We start from the raw sequence: 21,258 nt of genomic DNA on the forward strand, positions 1-21,258 counted from the left end.
GTGTGATTGGCTCGCGGCTCTGGGAGGCGGCCAATGACTGCGCTGAGGAAGAGCCGCGAAGCCAATATGGCTTCCTGCACCTGGTGACGGTTGAAGAAACGGTGTTAGGTCTCATGGAGAAGACTCGGGGCGTCGAGGTGAGAGGGAGAGGATTTATCGTGACTGGGAAAGGGAACCCCGAGAACCTCGCACGTGGGGCCGATCTTTAGGTCTTTTAGCGACGGCTGGAGGGTGGAGAGTGGAAAGATGGATAAACTGAGGTAGTTAGGTTGAGCAGGGCCAGAGGCGATTGGCGTTGCCTTTTGCGCTCATACTGCCGGGGCCGAAGTCTGGCGGGTAGTTCAGGGCGGAACAGCCTCCCTGGCCTCCCTGGAAAGGGAACTGGGTTCAGGATCTGAGGGCTCTTGAATCTTCTTTGTCCTCCCTCTCTCGTGGTCGTTTCTTGGGGGATTAGGGGGCCAGTGACATCCTGGTGGGACGTGAGGGAGAGGAAAGTTTCGTAAAACTACGTGTCTGGATCGGTCACGTGCATTATCGCCCAGTATACTCACGACAGTCCTGTGTCACTGTTTCGCTGTAACGGGTAAAGTAGCCGAGGCTCGCAGACAGGTGGTGACTCCCCAGGAAGGCCATACAGCTGTAAAGCGAAGGAGATGGGCACTCAGTCTTGCAGGCTCCAAAACTTTTCCCGCTGTCCTATAACCTGTCACCCACTCATCCTTGAGTCATTTGGCTTCTGGTCACCTTATATTTAAATTCGGTGTCTTTTCTGCTACATTTGGGCGTGTAGTTGTAGACATAAAATGAAATAGCTCAAAAATTCTATAAGGGAAATGGAGGCTAAGAATAATAGTCCACGCTTTTAGAGCTGTCGCTAACTGCTGGAAACAGAACTAGGCTTTACATATCTCAGTCTTCATTCTAGTCATCTAAAGAAGGCTTGCTGTTATCTCCGTTGTACTGATGAAGGCAAGGTTCAGTACATGGCACAAAATCACAGTTACGTGGTAGAGCCAGGATTCAAGCCCAGGCAAATCTGGTTTGAAAGCCCAGGCTTCTAGCCAGTAATAATTGCCAACATGTATCGAACACTTGCTACTGTTTTGAGCGCTATACTTGCATTAATCCTTATTTCTCCCTCAAAGCTTCTGAAAGAGGTGGTATCCTCATTTACAGATGTGGGAACCGAGGCCAGAGAGATTGACTTGCTGTAGGTCATACAGCTTGTTGGCACTATAGATGGTAGTTGAGCCCTGGTTTGGGACCTTTTCTCCTAAGTGCCAGGTAGATTGATATACAATATCTCATTTACATTTCACATCCTGTGAGCTAACTACTTTTCCTATTTCATAGATGAGAAAGTTGAGGCCCAGAGGGATTCAGTGACTTGCCCAAAGACCACACCTAGTTAGGATCAGAGCGGAGTCCAGAGCTATGGTATATACTACTATGCTCTAACTAGTGTGTCATCTGTTTCCCAGATCCTCGTTAGGGCAGTCTGCATTCCAAATTAACTTTTCTGTGGCTGTAATTGTTTCCAAATTGAGATTGTTTTGGTGTACGTATGCTGAAGAGGGAAGAATGATTTTCTAATATACATCTCCCCCAGAAAGTCTTCATGAGATAACTTAGAGTATTTTCACATCATTGTATTCTATGTGAATCATGTTAAAATGTCGTCATCTACAAATCCACAGAAGGAGCTTGGTGAATTCCAGTACCATTTTCTGTCTTGTTAAGCTATTCTGATAAGTTGCAGTTAAGAATTGTGTAAACAGGGGCGCCTGGGTGGCTCAGTGGGTTAAGGCCTCTGCCTTCGGCTCAGGTCATGATCCCAGGGTCCTGGGATCGAGCCCCACATTGGGCTCTCTGCTCTGCAGGGAGCCTGCTTCCTCCTCTCTCTCTCTGCCTGCCTCTCTGCCTACTTGTGATCTCTGTCTGTCGAATAAATAAAAATCTTAAAAAAAAAAAATTAAGAAAAAAAAAAAAGAATTGTGTAAACAAGAGTGATGATCCTGGTGTTTGCCAAAGGAGTATTTGATTCTGCCTGACACTTAGCCCAAAGGTGTTGACCCAAGAATTGGAAAGTGAGCTGACAGCAGACCTGCATCCTTCTTCCTCATACACTAGCCAGACCTGATTTCCTCCTGCCTGGTTTGTGTCATCCTTCCCCTAGGAGACTCCATCTTCAGAACCTATGGAAGAGGAGGAGGAAGAGGAGGACGACTTGGAGCTCTTTGGTGGCTATGACAGTTTCCGGAGCTATAATAGCAGCGCAGGCAGCGAGAGCAGCTCCTACCTCGAAGAGTCAAGTGAAGCAGAAAATGAAGATCGGGAAGCAGGGGAGCTGCCCACCTCCCCCCTGCATTTGCTCAGCCCTGGGACTCCCCGCTCCTTGGATGGCAGTGGTTCTGAGCCAGGTGCTTTTAGAGTGGGAAGTGCTTTTAGAAGACGGGGAGGTTTCAGGAGGCTAGGGAGGAAAAGGAGGATATAGGCCATGTGGGCAGAGCTGTCCAGGTGTAAAAGCTGCTTGATCTCATATCTGAGGGCCTATGAGAGAGATAGAAGTGCCCCAAGGGGCATTTCCTGCTGCAGTCTGATTTGAAATCGCAATTTCCTTTGTTCTTTCATACGACTAATACTTATATGGCACACGTTAGATGCCAGTCATTAATATGGTGCTGCTTTTACATTGGTGTGAATAGCTGGTTGATTTTTAAGCCTAGAATTTGAGAAGAACACCTAAAATGTTCTGATTTACTCTCCGGGAAAGGACAAGAAGTAGCGTGTGGGTTGGATGTGGTTGGTGGTGGGGGGTGGAAAATACAGAATAAAGTGACTTCCTGGGGAGAGAATTACTGATGAGAATCCCCATAGAGCATCTGGAAGCCAGTGAATTTCTGAGCTGTGCCGCTTGGACAGCTGCTGGATCCCTGTGTCAGGCCCGCTGTGTATGGACTGCCTATGAGGAGAGACAGGCTAGATGTCTATGAGGACATACCTGTCCCTTAGTGCTTGCCTTCTTTAGAAGAGTGATCTAATACTCTGCCACTTGACTTTTCCTTTCCATTGACCTATCTTCTCTTCCTCCCCCTACCCCCCCACCCCGCCCACCGTGCCACCGCCTTTTCTCTCTTCTTCCAGCCATTCTCTTAGAATCTTAGAACTCTGGAACTAGAACCATTAGAAACCATTGAGTCCAGATGTCTTTATCATGGCTGTGTGTTAGGATCACCTGGGGAGCTTTTTTTTTTTTAAAGATTTTATTTATTTATTTGAGAGAGAGCGTGAGAGGGTCAGAGGAAGAAGCAGACTCGCTGCTGAGCAGGGACATGTGGGCCTCCCCCACCCCCACCCCCACACAGGACTTGATCCTGGGACTCCAGGATCATGACCTGAGTCGAAGGCAGGCCCTTAACCAACTGAGCCATTCAGGCGCCCCACCTGGGGAACTTTTAAAGATTACAGATGCCTATATCCCATCACAGACCAGTTAATTAGAATCTCAGGCTTGGGTAAATTTTTTTTTTTTAAGATTTTATTTATTTATTTGACAGAGAGAGAGAGAGATCACAAGCAGGCAGAGAGGCAGGCAGAGAGAGAGGGTGAAGCAGGCTCCCCGCCGAGCAGAGAGCCAGATGCGGGCCTCGATCCCAGGACCCTGAGATCACGACCTGAGCCGAAGGCAGAGGCTTTAACCCACTGAGCCACCCAGGCGCCCAGGCTTGGGTAATTTTTAAGCTCCTCAGGTGATTGTAATATGATGTCAGGATGGAAACACTGATCTAGTTCAGTCTCTTTATAGATGAGAAGAAAAGCCACAGAAGCTAGGTGAAGTAGGCACTTTTTTTCTTCTCGTCTTCCTCTTTATAGACTTTCCAACACTCACTGTTGCCCTGTGGATTTTCCTTAACTCCATATGTTGACATATAGCCAGGTGATGCCAGGCAGCTTATCTTAGACAAAACAGATTCAGGCGGACACACACCTCCTGCTCCTGTTCCGGTCCTGTCAGCCTGACTGGGGGGCTGGGACTCACCTGGTTATTGCCCTGTTCCAGGTTTGAAGGGCCCGTTATTTTGTTTGATTTGGGGTGATCGTATTAGGTGGCTCACGTCCTAAGTTCTCTTCCCAGCTGTCTGTGAGATGTGTGGTATCGTGGGTACAAGGGAAGCCTTCTTCTCCAAGACTAAGAGATTCTGCAGCGTTTCCTGTTCCAGGAGTTACTCCTCCAACTCCAAGAAAGCCAGTATCTTGGCCAGATTACAGGTGAGAGACCATCACTTGGAAGACCCTTCCTGGGGTCCTGGGAGCCAAGACAGGAGCAGCCAACTGGCTGATGGCAAGGGGCCAAGAGGGCTTGGGAGGAGCTTGCTTGTGGCTGTCTGAGGTTGTAAGTTTCCTGCTATTTGTTATGCTCTGCAATTTAGAAGGCAGAGGAATCCATTTATGGAGCTTGTTGAATTGCAGATTTCTAGAGCTGCCCTCATTTCCCATCTTCACTCCCGGCATAGTCTGATGTGTTTTAGTATGTTTAAACAAGAGCCTTGGGGGAGGCCGATGCCCTTGGTCTTTGCTTCCTAGCTTTCATAAATGCTCTCAAGGGAAGCTAGGAGACAGGCATATATTTCACCAACCACAGTTGAGTTTAGGAAGTTGATGCCTTGTCTCTGACTCCAAGTCATAGGCAGCTACCTAGAAAGTCTTTTTTTTTTTTTTTTTTTAAGAGAGACCGCAGTAGTGAGTGGTGGGGGGTTGACTGGGGACTGGAGAGGGAGAGAGAGAATCTTAAGCAGGCTCCACACCCAGTGCAGAGCCCAACTCAGGGCTCAGTCTCACGACCCTGAGAGCATAACTTGAGCCAAAATCAAGAGTTGGTCACCCAGTGGACTGAGCCACCTAAGCACCCCTATAAATGGAAGGATTCTTAAAGAGATGTGTTGCGTAACCCACACATTAGCTGAGCAGTGTGCTGAGGTTCAGAGAGGAAGAATGACTTACCTAAGATAGTTCTGTTGGAAGAGCAGCAGAGCTGGAACTGGTGTGTAATTGCAAGTGCCTGACTTTGTGGTTTTCTGGTAACTATGGCCACTGTCCACAACACTGGCTCTCAAACTTTCCTGCACATTTGGATCACCTGGAGGGTGTTTAAAATACTGATGCTTGGGGCGCCTGGGTGGCTCAGTGGGTTAAGCTGCTGCCTTCGGCTCAGGTCATGATCTCAGAGTCCTGGGATCGAGCCCCGCATCGGGCTCTCTGCTCAGCAGGGAGCCTGCTTCCTCCTCTCTCTCTGCCTGCCTCTCTGCCTGCTTGTGATCTCTCTGTCAAATAAATAAAATCTTTAAAAAAAAAAATAAATAAAATAAAATAAAATAAAATACTGATGCTTGGGGCACCTGTGGCTCAGTCAGTTGAGCGTCTGCCTTGAGCTCAGGTCATGATCCTGGGGTTCTGGGACTGAGTCCTGGGCAGGCTTCCTGCTCAGCAGGCAGTCTGCCTCTCCCCTGTCCCCACTCTACTTGTGCTCGCTCTTTCTCAGATAAATAGTCGTAAGAGGCATACACTCCATTGACTGAGCCCTCCAGGTGCCTCCTGGACACAGGGACTTTAAAATATATTTTTTTAAGATTTTATTTATTTATTTGACAGAAAGAGATCACAAGCAGGCAGAGAGGGGGAAGCAGGCTCCCCGATGAGCAGAGAGCCCGATGCGCGCCTCGATCCCAGGACCCTGAGACAATGACCTGAACCGAAGGCAGAGGTTTAACCCACTGAGCCACCCAGGCGCCCCTGGACATAGACTGGTCTCGCCGGGTGACTAATACGTAGCTCAGCTTGAGACCCACTGCTCTGACATTTGAAAGTCACAGTGTGCCAGGTTTTCTGCTTAGTACTTCATAAAGTTTATCTCACGTTTGTGAGATAATTGTTTCCCTCATTGCATGGATTTTAGTCAGGGCATGGAAAAATCTCTCTCCTCAGTGAGCTAATAATAGTATTGTTAATAGCTACAATTGGGAGTACTTGCTGAGCGTTTGGACTCCAACCAATAATCTCTTAAAAATGATTTTTTAAAAATTCCTATTTAAGATTTTTTTTTTTAAAGATTTTATTTATTTATTTGTCAGAGAGAGAGAGGGAGAGAGAGCGAGCACAGGCAGACAGAATGGCAGGCAGAGGCAGAGGGAGAAGCAGGCTCCCTGATGAGCAAGGAGCCCGATGTGGGACTCGATCCCAGGACGCTGGGATCATGACCTGAGCCGAAGGCAGCTGCTTAACCAACTGAGCCACCCAGGCGTCCCCCTATTTAAGATTTTTTTAAGTAATTTCTACACCAAACATGGGGCTTGAACTTACAACCCCAAGATCAAGAGTTGCATGTTCTACTGACTGAGCCAGCCAGGTGTCCCTTAAATTCCTATTTTTAAGGCTGAAACATTTTCAGTAACTTACACAGAGGTATACAAATGAAATTGAAGAGCCAGGATTTGATCCCAGGTCAGTGTGGGATTTATTTTTTTTTTTTTTTTTTTTTTTTTTTTTTTTAAACATTATTCTTTTTTTTTTTTTTTAGATTTTTTATTTATTTATCAGAGAGAGAGGGAGAGAGAGCAAGCACAGGCAGACAGAATGGCAGGCAGAGGCAGAGGGAGAAGCAGGCTCCCCGCCGAGCAAGGAGCCCGATGTGGGACTCGATCCCAGGACGCTGGAATCATGACCTGAGCCGAAGGCAGCTGCTTAACCAACTGAGCCACCCAGGCGTCCCCAGTGTGGGATTTAAACTCACATTTTTACTTCACTGATCTTTTTAAATTATCTGGTGGGGGGCGCCTGGGTGGCTCAGTGAGTTAAGCATCTGACTCTTGATTTCCGCTCAGGTCGTGATCTGATCAGGTCATGGGTTGTGAGATGGAGCCCGTGTCAGGCTTTGTGCTGAGGATAGAGTCTACTTAAGATTTTCTCTCTCTCTCTCAAAAAAAAAAAAAAAAAAAAGATTCTCCCTCTCCCTCTGTCCCCTCCCCCACTTTCACTCTCTGTCCCCTCCCTATAAAATAGATATTAAAATAAAAATTAAAATTCTCTGGGCCTTTCTGAGCAGTGCTTAACTTAAAAATTATAGACCAGACTAGTGGCCTTTCACCTATGGGGATGCCCCCATTGGAGCACCTGATGAAAGCCATGGACCTGTTCCAGAACATTCCTGTATGTGTACAAAAGGTTGCCTCCTGACTGTTCACAGACCTCTCTGAAGCCCACTCTCTGCAATAAGTCTGTAGGAGCCTCAGAGGAAGGAGATGGCTGAGAGTTGAAGGCAGGAGGGAAAATTCCTGGAGAGGAAGCAGAGGCTGAAAAGATAGAAGGAGTGTCCCTCCCTGCCCTGTAGCTCCTCTGACTGGGTCCTCCCTCGTTGAACAATAGCTAAGCACTTACTGAGTGTTGGTGTTAACGCAGTAACTCTCATCCTTGCCACGCCCCTCTGAGTTGAGATTGTTATTGTTATCCACTTGATTTACAAATGAAAAAACTAAAGAGGAGTAAGTGGACGAACACCCGGGTTTGAACCTAGGCAGTAGCCCTGTTCTCTGCTATTGGGCTGCACACATGTTCTCCTCCCTCCAGGGAAAACCGCCGACCAAGAAAGCCAAAGTCCTGCACAAGGCAGCCTGGTCCGCCAAAATCGGAGCCTTCCTCCACTCACAAGGGACAGGACAGCTAGCAGATGGGACACCGACAGGGCAAGACGGTAAGACGGCAGGCCACTGGTGCTCAGGAAGCTGCTGGGGGTCGGAGGGAGTGGGGTGCCCATTGTGGGATGGCTCTGCCTGGGAGCCAGGAATGGGAAAGATGGGGCAGCCAGAGAGTGCCCTAGCCGAAGCCCCGTGTGGATTGCCCCATTGGTATGTGGTATGGAAATTACCCCAGAAAATCCCTTTAGTCACTCCAAGTGCCAGGACCCCTACTCTTGGTAATTCAGAAGCCCAGAATTAGCTTCTTTTCTCTTGTATTGCTTTTGGCCCTTTGACTTCTGTTTCCCTTGGGCAGTGGAGCCCCCTCTCTGGTTTGGAGAGGAGTTGTGGGATAAGGAAAGGAACCTTTCTCTTGGAGTGTGTACAGCATGTTCTAAGCATATGAGCATTAAGCAGCTCTATTCTAGGTGGTCCGAGTTTCTCACTGCAGCTGAGCTCCAAAGGCAGCCTGGAGGGGCCTAGGTGTGCGCCCCTCCCACCCATTCAGATAAGCTGTGGCCAATGAAAGGTTGGGGGAGGTCTAAGGGATTTAAGCCTAAAGGTCTTTGGATTTCCTTTTCTTTTCCGGGGAAGAAAGATCAGACATTTCCCTTGAATGTTTCCTCTACTCCTGAAAGTCTGTCACCCTTTGGATAAGGTCCAGCCCTGTTCTGATGGCCACTGGTGGGGCAGGTATGGGGCTGCCCCGGTGGGGAAGGACCTGTTTCTACAAGCTTATGGGGGCCAGGTTCCTAGCAGGGCTGCTGACTTTGAACTCTTCCAACTCTTCCTCATTCTCTGCAGCGCTTGTCCTGGGTTTCGACTGGGGGAAGTTCCTGAAGGATCACAGTTACAAAGCTGCTCCCGTCAGCTGTTTTAAGCATGTGAGTGCCCTGGAGATTAGGGGAGGGAGAGCTGGGAACTGGGGCACTCGCCGCCCCTCTCAACCCTGCCAGCCTCCTAAGCATTCCAGGCTGGGCATTGGCACCAGGGAGAGAACAGTGGTGAGGTCCGGGTGAGCGCAGTCCAGCTTTGCCACTCACTCGGGTTTAAATTTCTGTCCACCTTTTCCCGGGGGCGTCCCACAAATCCTCATTGAGGATTTCTGGCACCGAGCTTCCCTCTGAGGAACTTTGTGCTAGAAATCCTTTTTCTTTTTTTCTTCCCCATTGTTCCCTGTTTTCCCACTAAAAGCTTGTTCTGAGCTGCCCTGGGCCCCCTGGCCCCAGGAGGCAGGTGGGGATCCTTCTGGACCCCACTTCTGCCCAAAGCAGCATAGAAGAGTGAGGCCCCAGGGGGCTGGGCCTGGACTGGAAGGACGGCAGAGATGCTGCAACCTAGAGCGGCATTCATGTCTGGTCTTTCAGGCCAGGAAGTGGAGGAGGAGGCCTCTTTACTCTTGGAGTCCTCTGACCACAGTCCCATCCAAGTAGCTGCTGAACTCTGGGGAGCGCTGTGGACAGTGGAAGGTTGGGAAGTTTGACTTCTCCAGACTTCTCCGCATTGCTGTTGAAGGCACCCCCCTTTCCCAGTGGGACACTCTTTGCCCTGAGTTTTCACTGCGGGGAGTTACATCATCCTTGCGTTCAGCGTACCCGATTCCATAGGCTCTGCCAAGCGGGGCCTTGTGTGCCTGGTGACATAGCCCTCTCTAGGTTCTGTGTGAGACCCCTTCTGTGGCCAGAGATGTGGGGTGGATAGCCCGATTAGCTCAAGCCAGGGTGAGAAGGGAAAAAGGGTTGAGTTTCTCCAAAGGAGAATCAGGGTCCTGTTGGTGCCAAGTTAGATAACGGGGAAGGCAAGCAGGAAGGGTGTGCTGGTGCATCCCAAGAGGAGAAGACAGGTTGGAGAGGTGGAAAAAGAAGGTACCAGAAGTAGTGCGTGAGTGCCAGCATGGTGATAGCTTAGAGACTACTCCCCAGGCTTGAGTGACTATTGAAAGAGGTTGTATTTGTGCCAAGGACAGTCCCGTGTGTGGCGAGCAGTAGGTGGTGTTGGGCCAGTGTCGTCACTGGCACAAAACTGGCACAGGTGTGAGGTGCCCAGGATGACAGAGTGAGCTGGTCCACTAAGAGCAGCACTCGGGGCGGCTCACTCGGGATGTCTGGCTATTGCCCCCGCCCTCCTGTCCTGTCCCGTGCTACCCACCCCCAGTGTCCTCCCTCAGCTCTCTGGGACTCTCCTCTCTTGTCTTACTCATGTCTCCATCCCTAGCCCCATACCTGGCTTGCCACATGCAGCGAGTGACTTGCACCAAGGTGCAGAGAAGGACGTGATGGCTCATGAGGCCAGTCACTCTCCCCTGTCCGCCTAGGCAGCTCACTGTCGTCCCCCCCCCCCCCCCCGAATGCTCTCGTGCCCACACAGGTCCCACTCTATGACCAGTGGGAGGATGTGATGAAGGGGATGAAAGTGGAGGTGCTCAACAGCGACGCGGTGCTCCCCAGCCGGGTGTACTGGATCGCCTCCGTCATCCAGGCCGCAGGTGGGGACTCCTCCTGCCACGGCAGGGTCTGGGTGTGGAGAGTGACATCTCCACGTGGATGGGGATTGTTGCAGGCAGAAATTGGCTTCATAAAACAAACAGAAACGCCCACCTACTAGAGTTCTGCCAATCCCTTCTTGGGATTCTCCTACTTTTCCTGGCTTCAGAGAGGCCACAAAGCATGGCAAGTTTGTGAATTCCCCTTTTTAAGGTTTTTTCCAGGAACAATCAGGTTGCAGAAGATTCATTCTTCCTGCTATGCCATACTGCTTTCTGAGTATGGGGCATGGGTTTATTTTGATTGTGACTGTTGTGGACAACAGGGACCCCTCCTGCCCGGAAGGAGTTCTTAGAATAGGAGTCGGGTTTAGGCTTGAGAAGAGGGAAGGTGTGAGAATACACCTTTCCTCATTCCTCCCTCCCTCATGGGTGCCCTCCTCCTTTCAGGGTACCGGGTACTGCTCCGGTATGAAGGCTTTGAAAATGACGCCAGCCATGACTTCTGGTGCAACCTTGGGACAGTGGATGTCCACCCCATTGGCTGGTGTGCCATCAACAGCAAGATCCTGGTGCCCCCACGGAGTGAGTTGATGAGAACATTCCCTGTCACGGTTCCTGCAGAGCCCTTGGTGGAAGGGGAACCCTTTGTCTGAGGTTAGACCAGAGCAGAACCTACTTGCCAGCCTGCTTCCTATCCTCCCTGGTCTCAGAAGCCCCAGGACAGATCAAGGTTGTACTGCTGGTTTTAGAAGCTGTGATGGCTGGCCGGACACGGCAGAACTAAGTGGCTCTGGCGCCCCCTGTGGGTGGGAGCGTTGTCAGTCTGTGTAACCAGGATTCTGCTGTGTCTCCACAGCCATCCATGCCAAGTTCACCGACTGGAAGGGGTACCTCATGAAGCGGTTGGTGGGCTCCAGGACACTTCCCGTGGATTTCCATATCAAGGTCTGGCAGCGAGCCCTTTGGGTCTCCTAACTGATCTCCTTCCTGCACCCTTCATTTCCTCTGTCCTGCTACTCACTGGAGTGTTTTCTCAAAGACGCCCTTGTTTGCCAGTCTTTAGCAGCTTCACGTTTCTCCAGGAAGGATGTCGGTCGTTGTCTGCCTCCCCAGCCTAGTGTCAGCCTTGCCCCCGACCCAGACTCTGCTCCAGCCATGTTAATCACGTTGCTTTGTCTCCTGTTTCCTCCTCCAGAGCCTCACCTTTGCTCACAGCATTTTTCAGGAACATTCGTTCCATGGATTTCGTTAAGTACTTGTGTACAAAGAACTGTGGGGATACAGAGCCTGTATTCAGGACTCTGCAGTCTGGCAGAGGAAACGAAGTCAAGCAGAGCAATCATAAAATAGCCTGGGTTCTAAACCAGGGGTGTGCCTCCGAGTCATCTCTGTGGCTTTCCATGTTTTATTGTTTTATTTTTGAAGATTTTATTTATTTATTTGACAGAGACACAGCAAGAGAAGGAATACAAGCAGTGGGAGTGGGAGAGGGAGAAGCAGGCCTCCCGCCTAGCAAGGAATCCAATGTGGGCTTGATCCCGGGACCCTGGGATCATGACCTGAGCCAAAGGCAGACGCTTAACAACTGAGCCACCCAGGCACCCCCCTCTGTGGCTTTCAATTTAAATTTTATAAAACTTACTCCTTAAAGAATCACACACACGGTAAAAATTCAAAGGGAATACAAGGATACATAGTGAAGACTTCGTTTCTCCCTCCTCTAATACCCAGACCCGCTGTGGTGGGACTCACTCACCTAGGGGCCTGGACTGTGTCTGAGGTCTCCTGACCTGGATGTGCACAGCTCTGGTTCCCACGTTGCCTCCAAAAGCAACAGTGAGCAGGGGATGCAGAGCAGGGGCCGCCTTGGTGCAGGCTTGAGCTGGCCCTGTGGCCTGAAGAGGAGCAGCTGTTAAGGAAGGCTTCCTGGAGGAAGTGGCATTTGAGTTCTCCCTTGATGAGTAGGGTGTGGGTGGTCTGGAAGCCACAAGTGGAAAGGAAGGATGGAAGAGGAGCTGGGGCCATCTCATCCAAGGCACGGGTCACCTGGTGAAGACATTGCCACCGTGAGTCCTAGTCTTAGCTGGTGGAGAGTGATTTTATGGCAAGAAATGGTTCCAGCACCTCAAGGAAGCTTTCCCTGGTTTTCCCTAAAGTATAAATGATTTTTGCTCTATTTGAACTTGCTGGGTACTGTCCATTTGTTCTTTTATTTCTCTGTGTTTTGCTAATTTATCTTTTCATACTCTTTTTTATAAGATTTTATTTATTTGAGAGAGGTAGTGATGGTGAGCACAGCAGGGGGGAGAGGAGGAAGCAGGCTCCCCGCTGAGCAGGAGCGCAATGTGGGGTCTGATCCCAGAATCCTGGGATCGAGACTGAGCCGAAAGCAGATGCTAAACTGACTGAACCACCAAGAGGCGTCACGCTCTCTTTCCAACAAAACTATAATGTACAACTAAACTATAATTTCCAACAAAACTGTAACTGTACTCATAATGCCTTGCCCAGTGGGCAGATTCAGCAGGTGGAGCCGAGCACTCACTCTTCTCCAGCTGGCGCTTGTCTGAGGATGAGGCAGGTGACTGTGGCTTGGTACGGCCGCCAGTGTTACCAAACTGGCCTCTCCTCCACTTTAAATAAAATGAGCTTGATTCTGGGGCATTTGGGGGGCTCAGTCAGTTAAGCATCTGGCTCTTGAGCCCAGCTCAGGTCTTGATCTCAGGGTCGTGAGCTCAAGCCCCACATTGGGCTCCATGCCTAGCATGGAGAAAAAAAAGAGGGGTGTCTGGGTGGCTCAGTTGGTTAAGCAGCTGCCTTCAGCTCAGGTCATGATCCCAGAGTCCTGGGATCAAGCCCCACGTCAGACTCCCTGTTTAGCAGAGAGCCTGCTTCTCCCTCTCCCTCTGCCTGCCGCTCTCCCTACTTTTGCTTTCTCTCTGTCAAAGAAATAAAATGTTTTAAAAAAAAAAGCTTGATTCTGGTTCCACGTGAGCCAGTCAGCAAGCACACGGTGACTCACTGTCACTTACCCAGTCCTACAGTGGATACAAAAGCAGGGCCTCTGAGGATGAGGCGGGGGCAGAGGGTAAAAGGTGGGGAGGGTTGTAAAGGAAGCTCTAGTCCAAACCCAGTCTAGTTCCTTTGATGCCTACAATGTGATAAGTGCTGAGTAAAATGTTTAGTACACCCAGTGTAAATGTTTAGTACCACCAAGGCTGGGAGTGTACTGTGTGTTGGTCAGGTGAGAAGGAAATGTTGATTGAGCACTAACTGTGTGCCTGGTTCTGTGCTTGGAGCTGGGCCTGTAGAAGAGGGTCCTCCCAAGCCGGGCCTCCACCCCTGCGGAGCTCAGCTTCCGGGTGTGACTAAACAAAGAAGCCACAAAAGTGGTGTTGGGCTGTGGGCTGCCCTGGGTGGGCAGCAAGGAAAGGAACATGTTGGGAAAGGCTAGGAGGGGAAGGTGGAACCCCAGAGGAACCCCAGCCCAGACTTCACCCTGTGTCTCTCTCTGAAATGGGCCAATCAGGCAGTTGGTTTGGGCTTGTATTCCCGGCCTTGAGCTGATGTCTGACGGGTCTGTGGTTTAGGACTCTTAGCTTTGCCTGTTGGCCGATTTGTGACCTTGGAGATGCTCCCCCTCCTGGTGGACTTTGAAATAGCACAGCTTAGGGACACCTGGGAGGCTCAGTGAGTGGTTTAAGTGTCTACCTTCGGCTCAGGTCATGGTCCCAGGGTCCTAGGATCAAGTCCCACATCAGGCTCCTTGCTGGGCAGGGAGCCTGCTTCTCCCTCTGCCTGCTGCTCCCCCTGCTTGTGCGCACATTCTCTCTGACAAATAAATCTTTATAAAAAAGTTAAAAAAAAAAAAAGCACAGCTTAGTCCTCACCTTGCCTAGGCTGGGGCTGGTTTTCCTGGGGCTGGAAAAGCCCTACAGAGCTTACTGTTCCTATTTTCCTACCCCAGGCAGGAAAGCACTGAGGTCACAGTGACCTGAAAGGCTCTCTACCCTCCTACCCCCTCATCCGTGGCCTGTCATCAGGGCTCTCCAGAACAGCTTGTGGGCATCTTGGTCCCTGTCCCTTGCTGGGTCAGAGTGCAGTAGCCATTCAGAGCTGCAGCCCAGCGGGTTCACAGCTGTAAGGAGACATACAGAGTCCCCAGGGGCCACTGCTCTCTGGACATGAGTGCAGAGCGTTCATAAGGCTGGACACTGGCACCAGTTTCACAGTCCAGCTCTGGCACTGGTGAAGCTGGGTGGGTGTGGGCAAGTCACTTGAGCCCTCTGAGGCACCTGTTTCCTTGGTCTGAAGTGGGTTTTATACCTCCCATCTTACTGACTGGCATTTTGGTGCCCACCTTGGAAGCCTTGTGCTGTCCCTCCGTATCATCCTGGGGAATCGGGGGCCAGGGTCGAACCTGGTAGGACCCGAGGGCTCACCTGCCAGCTTCCTGGCTTAGGGATGGGTGAGTAAGGGCTGGCACAGGGAGGTGGCAGGGGTTGCCCCAGGACCCCAGCAGGCTTGTGCTCTAATGTTGCAGATGGTGGAGAGCATGAAGTACCCCTTCCGGCAAGGCATGCGGCTGGAGGTGGTGGACAAGTCCCAGGTGTCCCGGACCCGCATGGCTGTGGTGGACACAGTAATCGGGGGTCGCCTTCGGCTCCTCTATGAAGACGGCGACAGTGATGACGACTTCTGGTGCCACATGTGGAGCCCCCTGATCCACCCAGTGGGCTGGTCACGGCGAGTTGGCCACGGCATCAAGCTGTCAGGTCCGCTGTTGGCTGGGGCAGGAGCACCTCTGCACCCCGCAGCCCCTGTGTGGTGGGGGTGACCGTCTCCAGCATGTGCATGGTGGTACCGAGGTCCAGAGAGGGTGCATGATTTGACCAAGGTCATTCCGTTTGTGAGGATTTTAAAGCACTTCGAACCTGGAGCCTACATGGCGTGGGAAGCATCTGGATCTTAAGGGTTCAGGAGCCCCTACAGAGAGCCCCTGACAGGTTCTGTCTTCTGGTCTAGGTGGGAGGGCATGGGGTGCCCAGATACAGATTAGAGCCCATGCAGGGCAGCCCCACATTTCTAGGGAGGGGAGGGAGGTGGTCCTGTGCGCAGCCTGCAACTCCCTTCTCTCCCTTGCTCCCCTTACCATCTCCCCAAAAGAGAGACGCAGTGACATGGCCCACCATCCCACCTTCCGGAAGATCTACTGTGACGCTGTTCCTTACCTGTTCAAGAAGGTGAGCCACAGCCCTGGGCACTTCTCATCTCGGTCATAGGTGTGCTCCAGGCCTCACGCCCCCGGGTGTTCCTTTCCCTCCCTGTTTCCTTCCCAGGCCTATGGCAGATGAGGCCAGCTCCCCCCACCCTCCACCTGGGCCGCCCAGATTCCCCAGCTGCCCCATTCCTTTAAGGTTCGAGCTGTCTACACGGAAGGTGGTTGGTTTGAGGAGGGGATGAAACTGGAAGCCATTGACCCCCTGAATCTGGGCAGCATCTGCGTGGCGACCATCTGCAAGGTAAGCCCGGGCCCGGCCCCACAGCCTCTAGCGTGGCTTTTGGGAGCGGGCAGGGCGGCGCAGAGCCCTGCACTCGGCGTCCAGCCCCTCTTCCCTGCTCTGGCTGCTCGCGGAGTGCTGTGCTTATGTGAGTAGGAGTCTTACCTGCTCCTTGCTCAGGATCGGCTTCCCTGTTACCTCCCTGGGGGGTCTTCCCACCGCCACATGCCGTCTTCTTCAAGTGGCAACCCCGCCAGGAGCCGTAGCTGCTGACTTCGCTGTACGCGGCCGCCTCCCTTGCTGCTGTGGCCTAAGCAGCGAATGACTATGCCTGAGCCCCCGGGGACATGCTGGTTTGCGCATCTAGCCAGTCTTCAGGCTGGGGCCATGTGCTCACCACTGAACACACTGGAAAAAAACAGCTGTAGTCCCTGTGGGAACAGCATTTGCTGTCTTATGAGGAAGGTAGAGAACCTCACAAGTATGGGTTCCGGCGGAAGCAGAAGCTCAGGGAAGGCTGACCTCTAACTCTGGTTGGCTCCTTCCACCTCGTATCCACACCATAGCCTCCTTACCCTGGGATGGGTGGTGCCGTTCGTGATACCATGGTGTCTGCCTGCCCCTCCCCTCACTAGGTTCTCCTAGACGGCTACCTGATGATCTGCGTAGATGGGGGGCCCTCCACAGATGGCTCAGACTGGTTCTGTTACCATGCCTCCTCCCACGCCATCTTCCCAGCCACCTTCTGCCAAAAGAATGACATTGAACTCACGCCCCCGAAAGGTAAGACTGTCCTCACAGTTGGAAAGGGCAGTGTGTGCCCACAGGCCCAGATCCCTGTCCAAGCCCACACCACCAGCCGTTAAACTGGGCTGACTTGGCTCCATGGCTGATGGGTATCTGGGTGAGCGGAGCTCCCACTTGTTCCTTTGGGCAGTGAACAACCTGTACTACAGGACCATGGTCTTATATAGCAGGTACCAGGCTGGGGAGGAGGGAAGAAGGCTGCTGGGGAGACTCTAGACTGGGTCCTGAAGCAGCTATCCTGTTTGGCCTGTGCTCCTCTCCTGGACTCCCTTCCGCCTCTCCTGCTTTCCCTCCACATCTACATTTTCTGCCCCATCAGGCTATGAGGCACACACTTTCAGCTGGGACACCTACTTGGAGAAGACCAAGTCGAAAGCAGCTCCATCGAGACTCTTTAACATGGTGAGGAGAGCCAGGAGGCACGGGGCCTGGGGTAGCCCTGCCCGCCCTGCCCGCTGTCAGCGGTGCTAACTCCGCCCCCTTCTTCCTTAAGTCCGGACTGCGGAGATCAGCCACTTCAGGGGAGAAGCCCCAAACTCTGCCATAGGCATTCTGCCAGACAGTCCGGCCTGCTCCCTTCCCTGTAAGGGCTGGTGCTGGGGAGCAGTGGGATCACTGGCAAGGGACCCTTCCCCACAGGCACTCCGGGCCCACTCCCCGCCTGGTTCAGCGCCGCTGGGGCAGGGAGCTGGCCGCCGTGGTCACCGCGTCTTCCCCCTCATCCCCAGGACTGCCCCAACCATGGCTTCAAGGTGGGCATGAAGCTGGAGGCTGTGGACCTGATGGAGCCGCGGCTCATCTGTGTGGCCACGGTGAAGCGGGTGGTGCACAGGCTCCTCAGCATCCACTTCGACGGCTGGGACAGCGAGTACGACCAGTGGGTGGACTGTGAGTCCCCGGACATCTACCCTGTCGGCTGGTGTGAGCTCACCGGCTACCAGCTCCAGCCACCTGTGGCCGCAGGTCTGGGCTCTTGCGGCCCGGGGGACTCTTGACTTTCCTTCTCTTTTTCCTTTCTGCCAACCACTCCCCCTGTGCCATGCCTGCCTCATTCTTTGGCATGAGACCGAGAAGTCTCCTGGACCACTTCTAGTGAAAGACTGGCCCTTGTGTCCCCACCTCCCGCTCCTGACTTGTCTGTCTCCCTCTCCCTCCGGCCTGCAGAGCGCCTTCCTTGATCTTGCCCACTCTGTCATATGCTCGTGCCCTTGTGCACCCAGGTAAACCACCCAGGCCCCTCGGAGCAGCCCGGGTGACAAGGGTGGGAAAAAGGGACAGCTGCTCTCCAGTCCCTCCCCCATTCTCATTGCCCAACTTTGGTTTTCCTTCTTGGGGTGTCCTGTGTGTAAGGGAGGCTAGTGAGGTGTGGGCAAGGGGTCTCAGGGTGTATCTGTACCATGCCCTCTTCAAACTCTCCTCTTACCTCTTCTCCTCATCTTTCAACAACAGAGCCAACCACACCTCTGAAGGCCAAAGAGGCCACAAAGAAGAAAAAGAAACAGTTTGGGAAGAAAAGTAAGTGATTCTCTGAAGCAGCCGGGCTGGTGTGGGACTTGGGATCAGCTGGGCCTTTGTCTCTGGGAGCAGGGGGTGGTCACCACATAGGTAGTGCTCTTCGTGGTCCCTCCGTCTCCTCTCCTTTGCCCTTTGGCTCCAACAGTCCTGTCAGCCTGTGTCTTAAGGGACCCAAGCACAAATAGTCTTCAGTCTCTGGGAATGGTCAGGGTCCCGAGGAAAAAAGGCAAGAGATGGTATTTATAAGAGAGAAAAGGGGGAGGGATCCCCATCCCTGCTGCCCTGTGGTCAGAAGTCAGCACGACCCCGTCCATCCCATAAGCGGACACAACTGCTGTTTGAAAGTCAGATGTCCGGGAGGCTGGCAGTTTCTCCTCAAGCCTGTCGTTCTTCCCTTGGGACCCTCAGGGGTGGGAGCTGCGGTGTCATTTCCCTAGGCAGGGCCCACTCAGATCTGGAGCCCTGTGCAGGCGCAGCTTGAGGGGACGGCAGGTGGGGTGGGTAGGGAGGGGGGAGGTAAATCCGTCCTTCCGAGCTGCCAGCCTGTGCCAGTGAGATGCTTTCCGTGAGGGGGCACCACAGAGAGGAGAGGTTTCTGGAAACAGGACAAGGAGGAAGGCATGCGGTCCCTGGACAGGATCAGGGTGACGTGAGGGTATGGAGCTGGTCACGTCCGCACTGGTGGGGCTGGGAGAGTCACTGCGCAGGGGAAGAAGGGAGGGAAGCTCAGCAGGCACCCCAGGGGGGCAGGGGGGTGTGGCTGGAACTAACCCCCTCCTGGGGAGACACTCTGAGGCTCGGGCACCTGCCCCTCTGCCCCATCACCTCTGCTCCCCGCTGGATGACCCCAGCCTTCGAGCCCCCCACCCCCCCATGGATACAGCCCGTGCTGAGTGTCGTTCTGTTTTTATTCAAAGGGAAAAGAATACCACCGACTAAGACCCGGCCCCTCAGACAGGGGTCCAAGAAGCCCCTGCTGGAGGGTGACCTGCAGGCCGCAGAGAAGATCGCGTCAGATCCTGCTCCAGAAGAGAGTAAGAGCCTCCCGGGTGGGGTCGAGCCAGGGCCGGCCTGCTTGGGCGCTCAGAGGCGGCCCCTCTCCTTCCCCACCTGGGCACAGAAGAGGAGAGTCCAGTGTGAAGGGGTTTCTCCGGGCGCCAAGCAGTCCTTCTTGGACCCCGGGGCCTGGAGAGCGCCCCGAACGCCCACCCCCGCCTCTGAACGCACCCGCACGTCTCCAGCCAGGCCCTCTCCGTCTCCGCCGCCTGCCCCACAGGGGGAAGGTGCCGTTCCCACCTCCCCGCCACGTCCCAAGGGCCCCTGCCTTTCCCAGGAGCTTCACGCCCGCTCACCCTGTCCTCCTGCCTCCCCCACCCCTCCTCTTCAGTCATCGCTGTGCGCGTCAAGGAGGAGCATCTAGACACGGCTGCGCCCGACAGAGCCCCGAGTCCAGCGCTTCCTGTTCCCATCGAGAGCATCAAACAGGAGACGGATGACTGAGCCTTCCCACCACCAGCCCTGGGCTCCTCGGGGGCCGCCGCCCTTCCCCTGCTGCTTTAGTCTGGAGAGGGAGCCTTTCTGCCATTGTTCTGCCAGGAGCTCCGACGGCCGGCCCCAAGGACTCCCGCCCTCCGCCCTGCGGTAACCTCGCACACCCACCTACCCCTCAGCTGCCAGGGGGCAGAGGGCTGCCCCAGTCACACGGGAAGACGAGCCCGTGAAGCGTGTACGCATGTGTCCTACGAGTCCCGTAACGCAGGCCTGGAGCCGTGCTCTGGAGGGGAGGCTGGTGGCGAGCGGTGTGGGTGCCTGAGAGCAGCCTCTCCCCCTGGGCTTGGCGCTCTGCTCCTGCCAGCACCCGGGGGAGGCCAGGGAACCCCGCGCAGGCAACAAAGCAGCAATGACCAGGAGGCAGGTTCTGGTGACTTGTGAGGTGGCCTTAACCTGTTTTCTCTGTTGGCAAGAGGACTGCCCCCTATCTCCTAAACAGAATAGTGGCCTAGAGGTGGGGTCTGCTCCGGGCTCGGGGCCTCGTGCCACGTGGGGAGGCCCGGTGGCAGAGGGGGCAGCTGGAAGGGAGACCAACCCCAGCTTTGCGCTTAACCACTCCGAGCCCGGCTTGGCTTTCACGCCCCCTTCTCGCTGTTACCCGGGGCCAGATGCAGCGCTGCCCGAGTCACAGGGCTGGCTCAGGTGGCCCTAAGGGAGCCCTGGAGGGAGGGAGAAGAGGATAACAGCACCTGCTTCCTGGCCCTCTATCCCTTCCTGTCCATCTTTCTTTCTGAAATTACATTCTAGAAGCTCCCCCGGTGTCCACCCAAATTTCAGTTGCTTTTCCCAGTTAGTCTCCTTGGAAACTGTCTCCTCCTTCCATCTCTTCAGTGACTCTTCCTGGAAGGAAAGGTGGAGGAAGGCTGACCTTTAGTTCTTGTCTTTGAGTAGAGACGCGCTGCCGGGTGGGTTCCCGTGTCGTCCCTCAGGGATGCAGCCGTGCTGCTGGGGATGCGCAGCTACATCCTCTGAGCTGGTCCGTCAGGCTGCCGCTGCCCGTGCTTGCTGGGAGCGGCGCTGGTCATGCGTTTGCTCAGGACCCATGTTCTTTGGTGTCACCCAGAGATGGGGTGACCAGCCCAAGGGAGCTAATTTCCACTCATTTCTTCCAGCCTCACTCCTTTGCTAAAAGCACTAGAAAGCTCCATGTGGTATAGAAACCAGGCCCAGAAAGTGGCCGTTTGGTGCAGCCTGAATTCCCCCTCAAAAGTAACTAGATCTGGGGCGCCTGGGTGGCTCAGTGGGTTAAGCCGCTGCCTTCGGCTCAGGTCATGATCTCAGGGTCCTGGGATCGAGTCCCGCATCGGGTTCTCTGCTCGGCAGAGATCCTGCTTCCCTCTCTCTCTCTCTGCCTGCCTCTCCATCTACTTGTGATCTCTCTCTGTCAAATAAATAAATAAAATCTTTAAAAAAAAAAAAAAAAGTAACTAGATCTGGAACACAGTGAAGATCAAGGACAGGGGCCCTGCTTTTTCCTGCTGTCGCTCCCACACACCCCAGACCCACGGTGGTGACGGGTCAGTAGCCTCAGTCCCCAGGGGAGAGAGACATCCTGGGTGTGCATTTGGGCTCGCAGGGAACCCGTGGAGCTCTCGCAGGCTCCTGCTCCCGGCGGGAGCTAGTGCCTGTCCCAATCCACCTGGAGTTGGCGGGTCCAGTTCTGACTGGAGCT

General features: G+C 53.5%; 2 protein-coding genes across 2 annotated transcripts in view; one reads left to right on the top strand and one right to left on the bottom strand.

The window, feature by feature from the left end:
• On the top strand, positions 1-20,342 carry L3MBTL2 (L3MBTL histone methyl-lysine binding protein 2). The gene is made up of 17 exons (XM_047741833.1): positions 1-137; positions 2,177-2,420; positions 4,136-4,269; positions 7,621-7,744; positions 8,532-8,611; positions 10,095-10,212; positions 10,660-10,794; positions 11,069-11,157; positions 14,756-14,987; positions 15,379-15,455; positions 15,630-15,734; positions 16,349-16,496; positions 16,840-16,922; positions 17,249-17,483; positions 17,970-18,035; positions 18,953-19,069; positions 19,423-20,342. Exons 1-17 carry the CDS (start codon positions 114-116, stop codon positions 19,533-19,535), a joined length of 2,124 nt encoding a protein of 707 aa, XP_047597789.1. The 5' UTR covers positions 1-113; the 3' UTR covers positions 19,536-20,342.
• The window catches only part of CHADL (chondroadherin like), a 10,849-nt gene continuing 8,604 nt past the window's right edge, over positions 19,014-21,258 (bottom strand). Inside the window, exon 6 of the mRNA XM_047741830.1 lies at positions 19,014-19,145. The gene's annotated coding sequence lies outside the window, so the exon portion shown is untranslated. The remainder of the gene's footprint in view (positions 19,146-21,258) is intronic.

Source organism: Lutra lutra, chromosome 8 (assembly GCF_902655055.1).
Source record: "Lutra lutra chromosome 8, mLutLut1.2, whole genome shotgun sequence".
Lineage (NCBI taxonomy): Eukaryota > Metazoa > Chordata > Mammalia > Carnivora > Mustelidae > Lutra > Lutra lutra.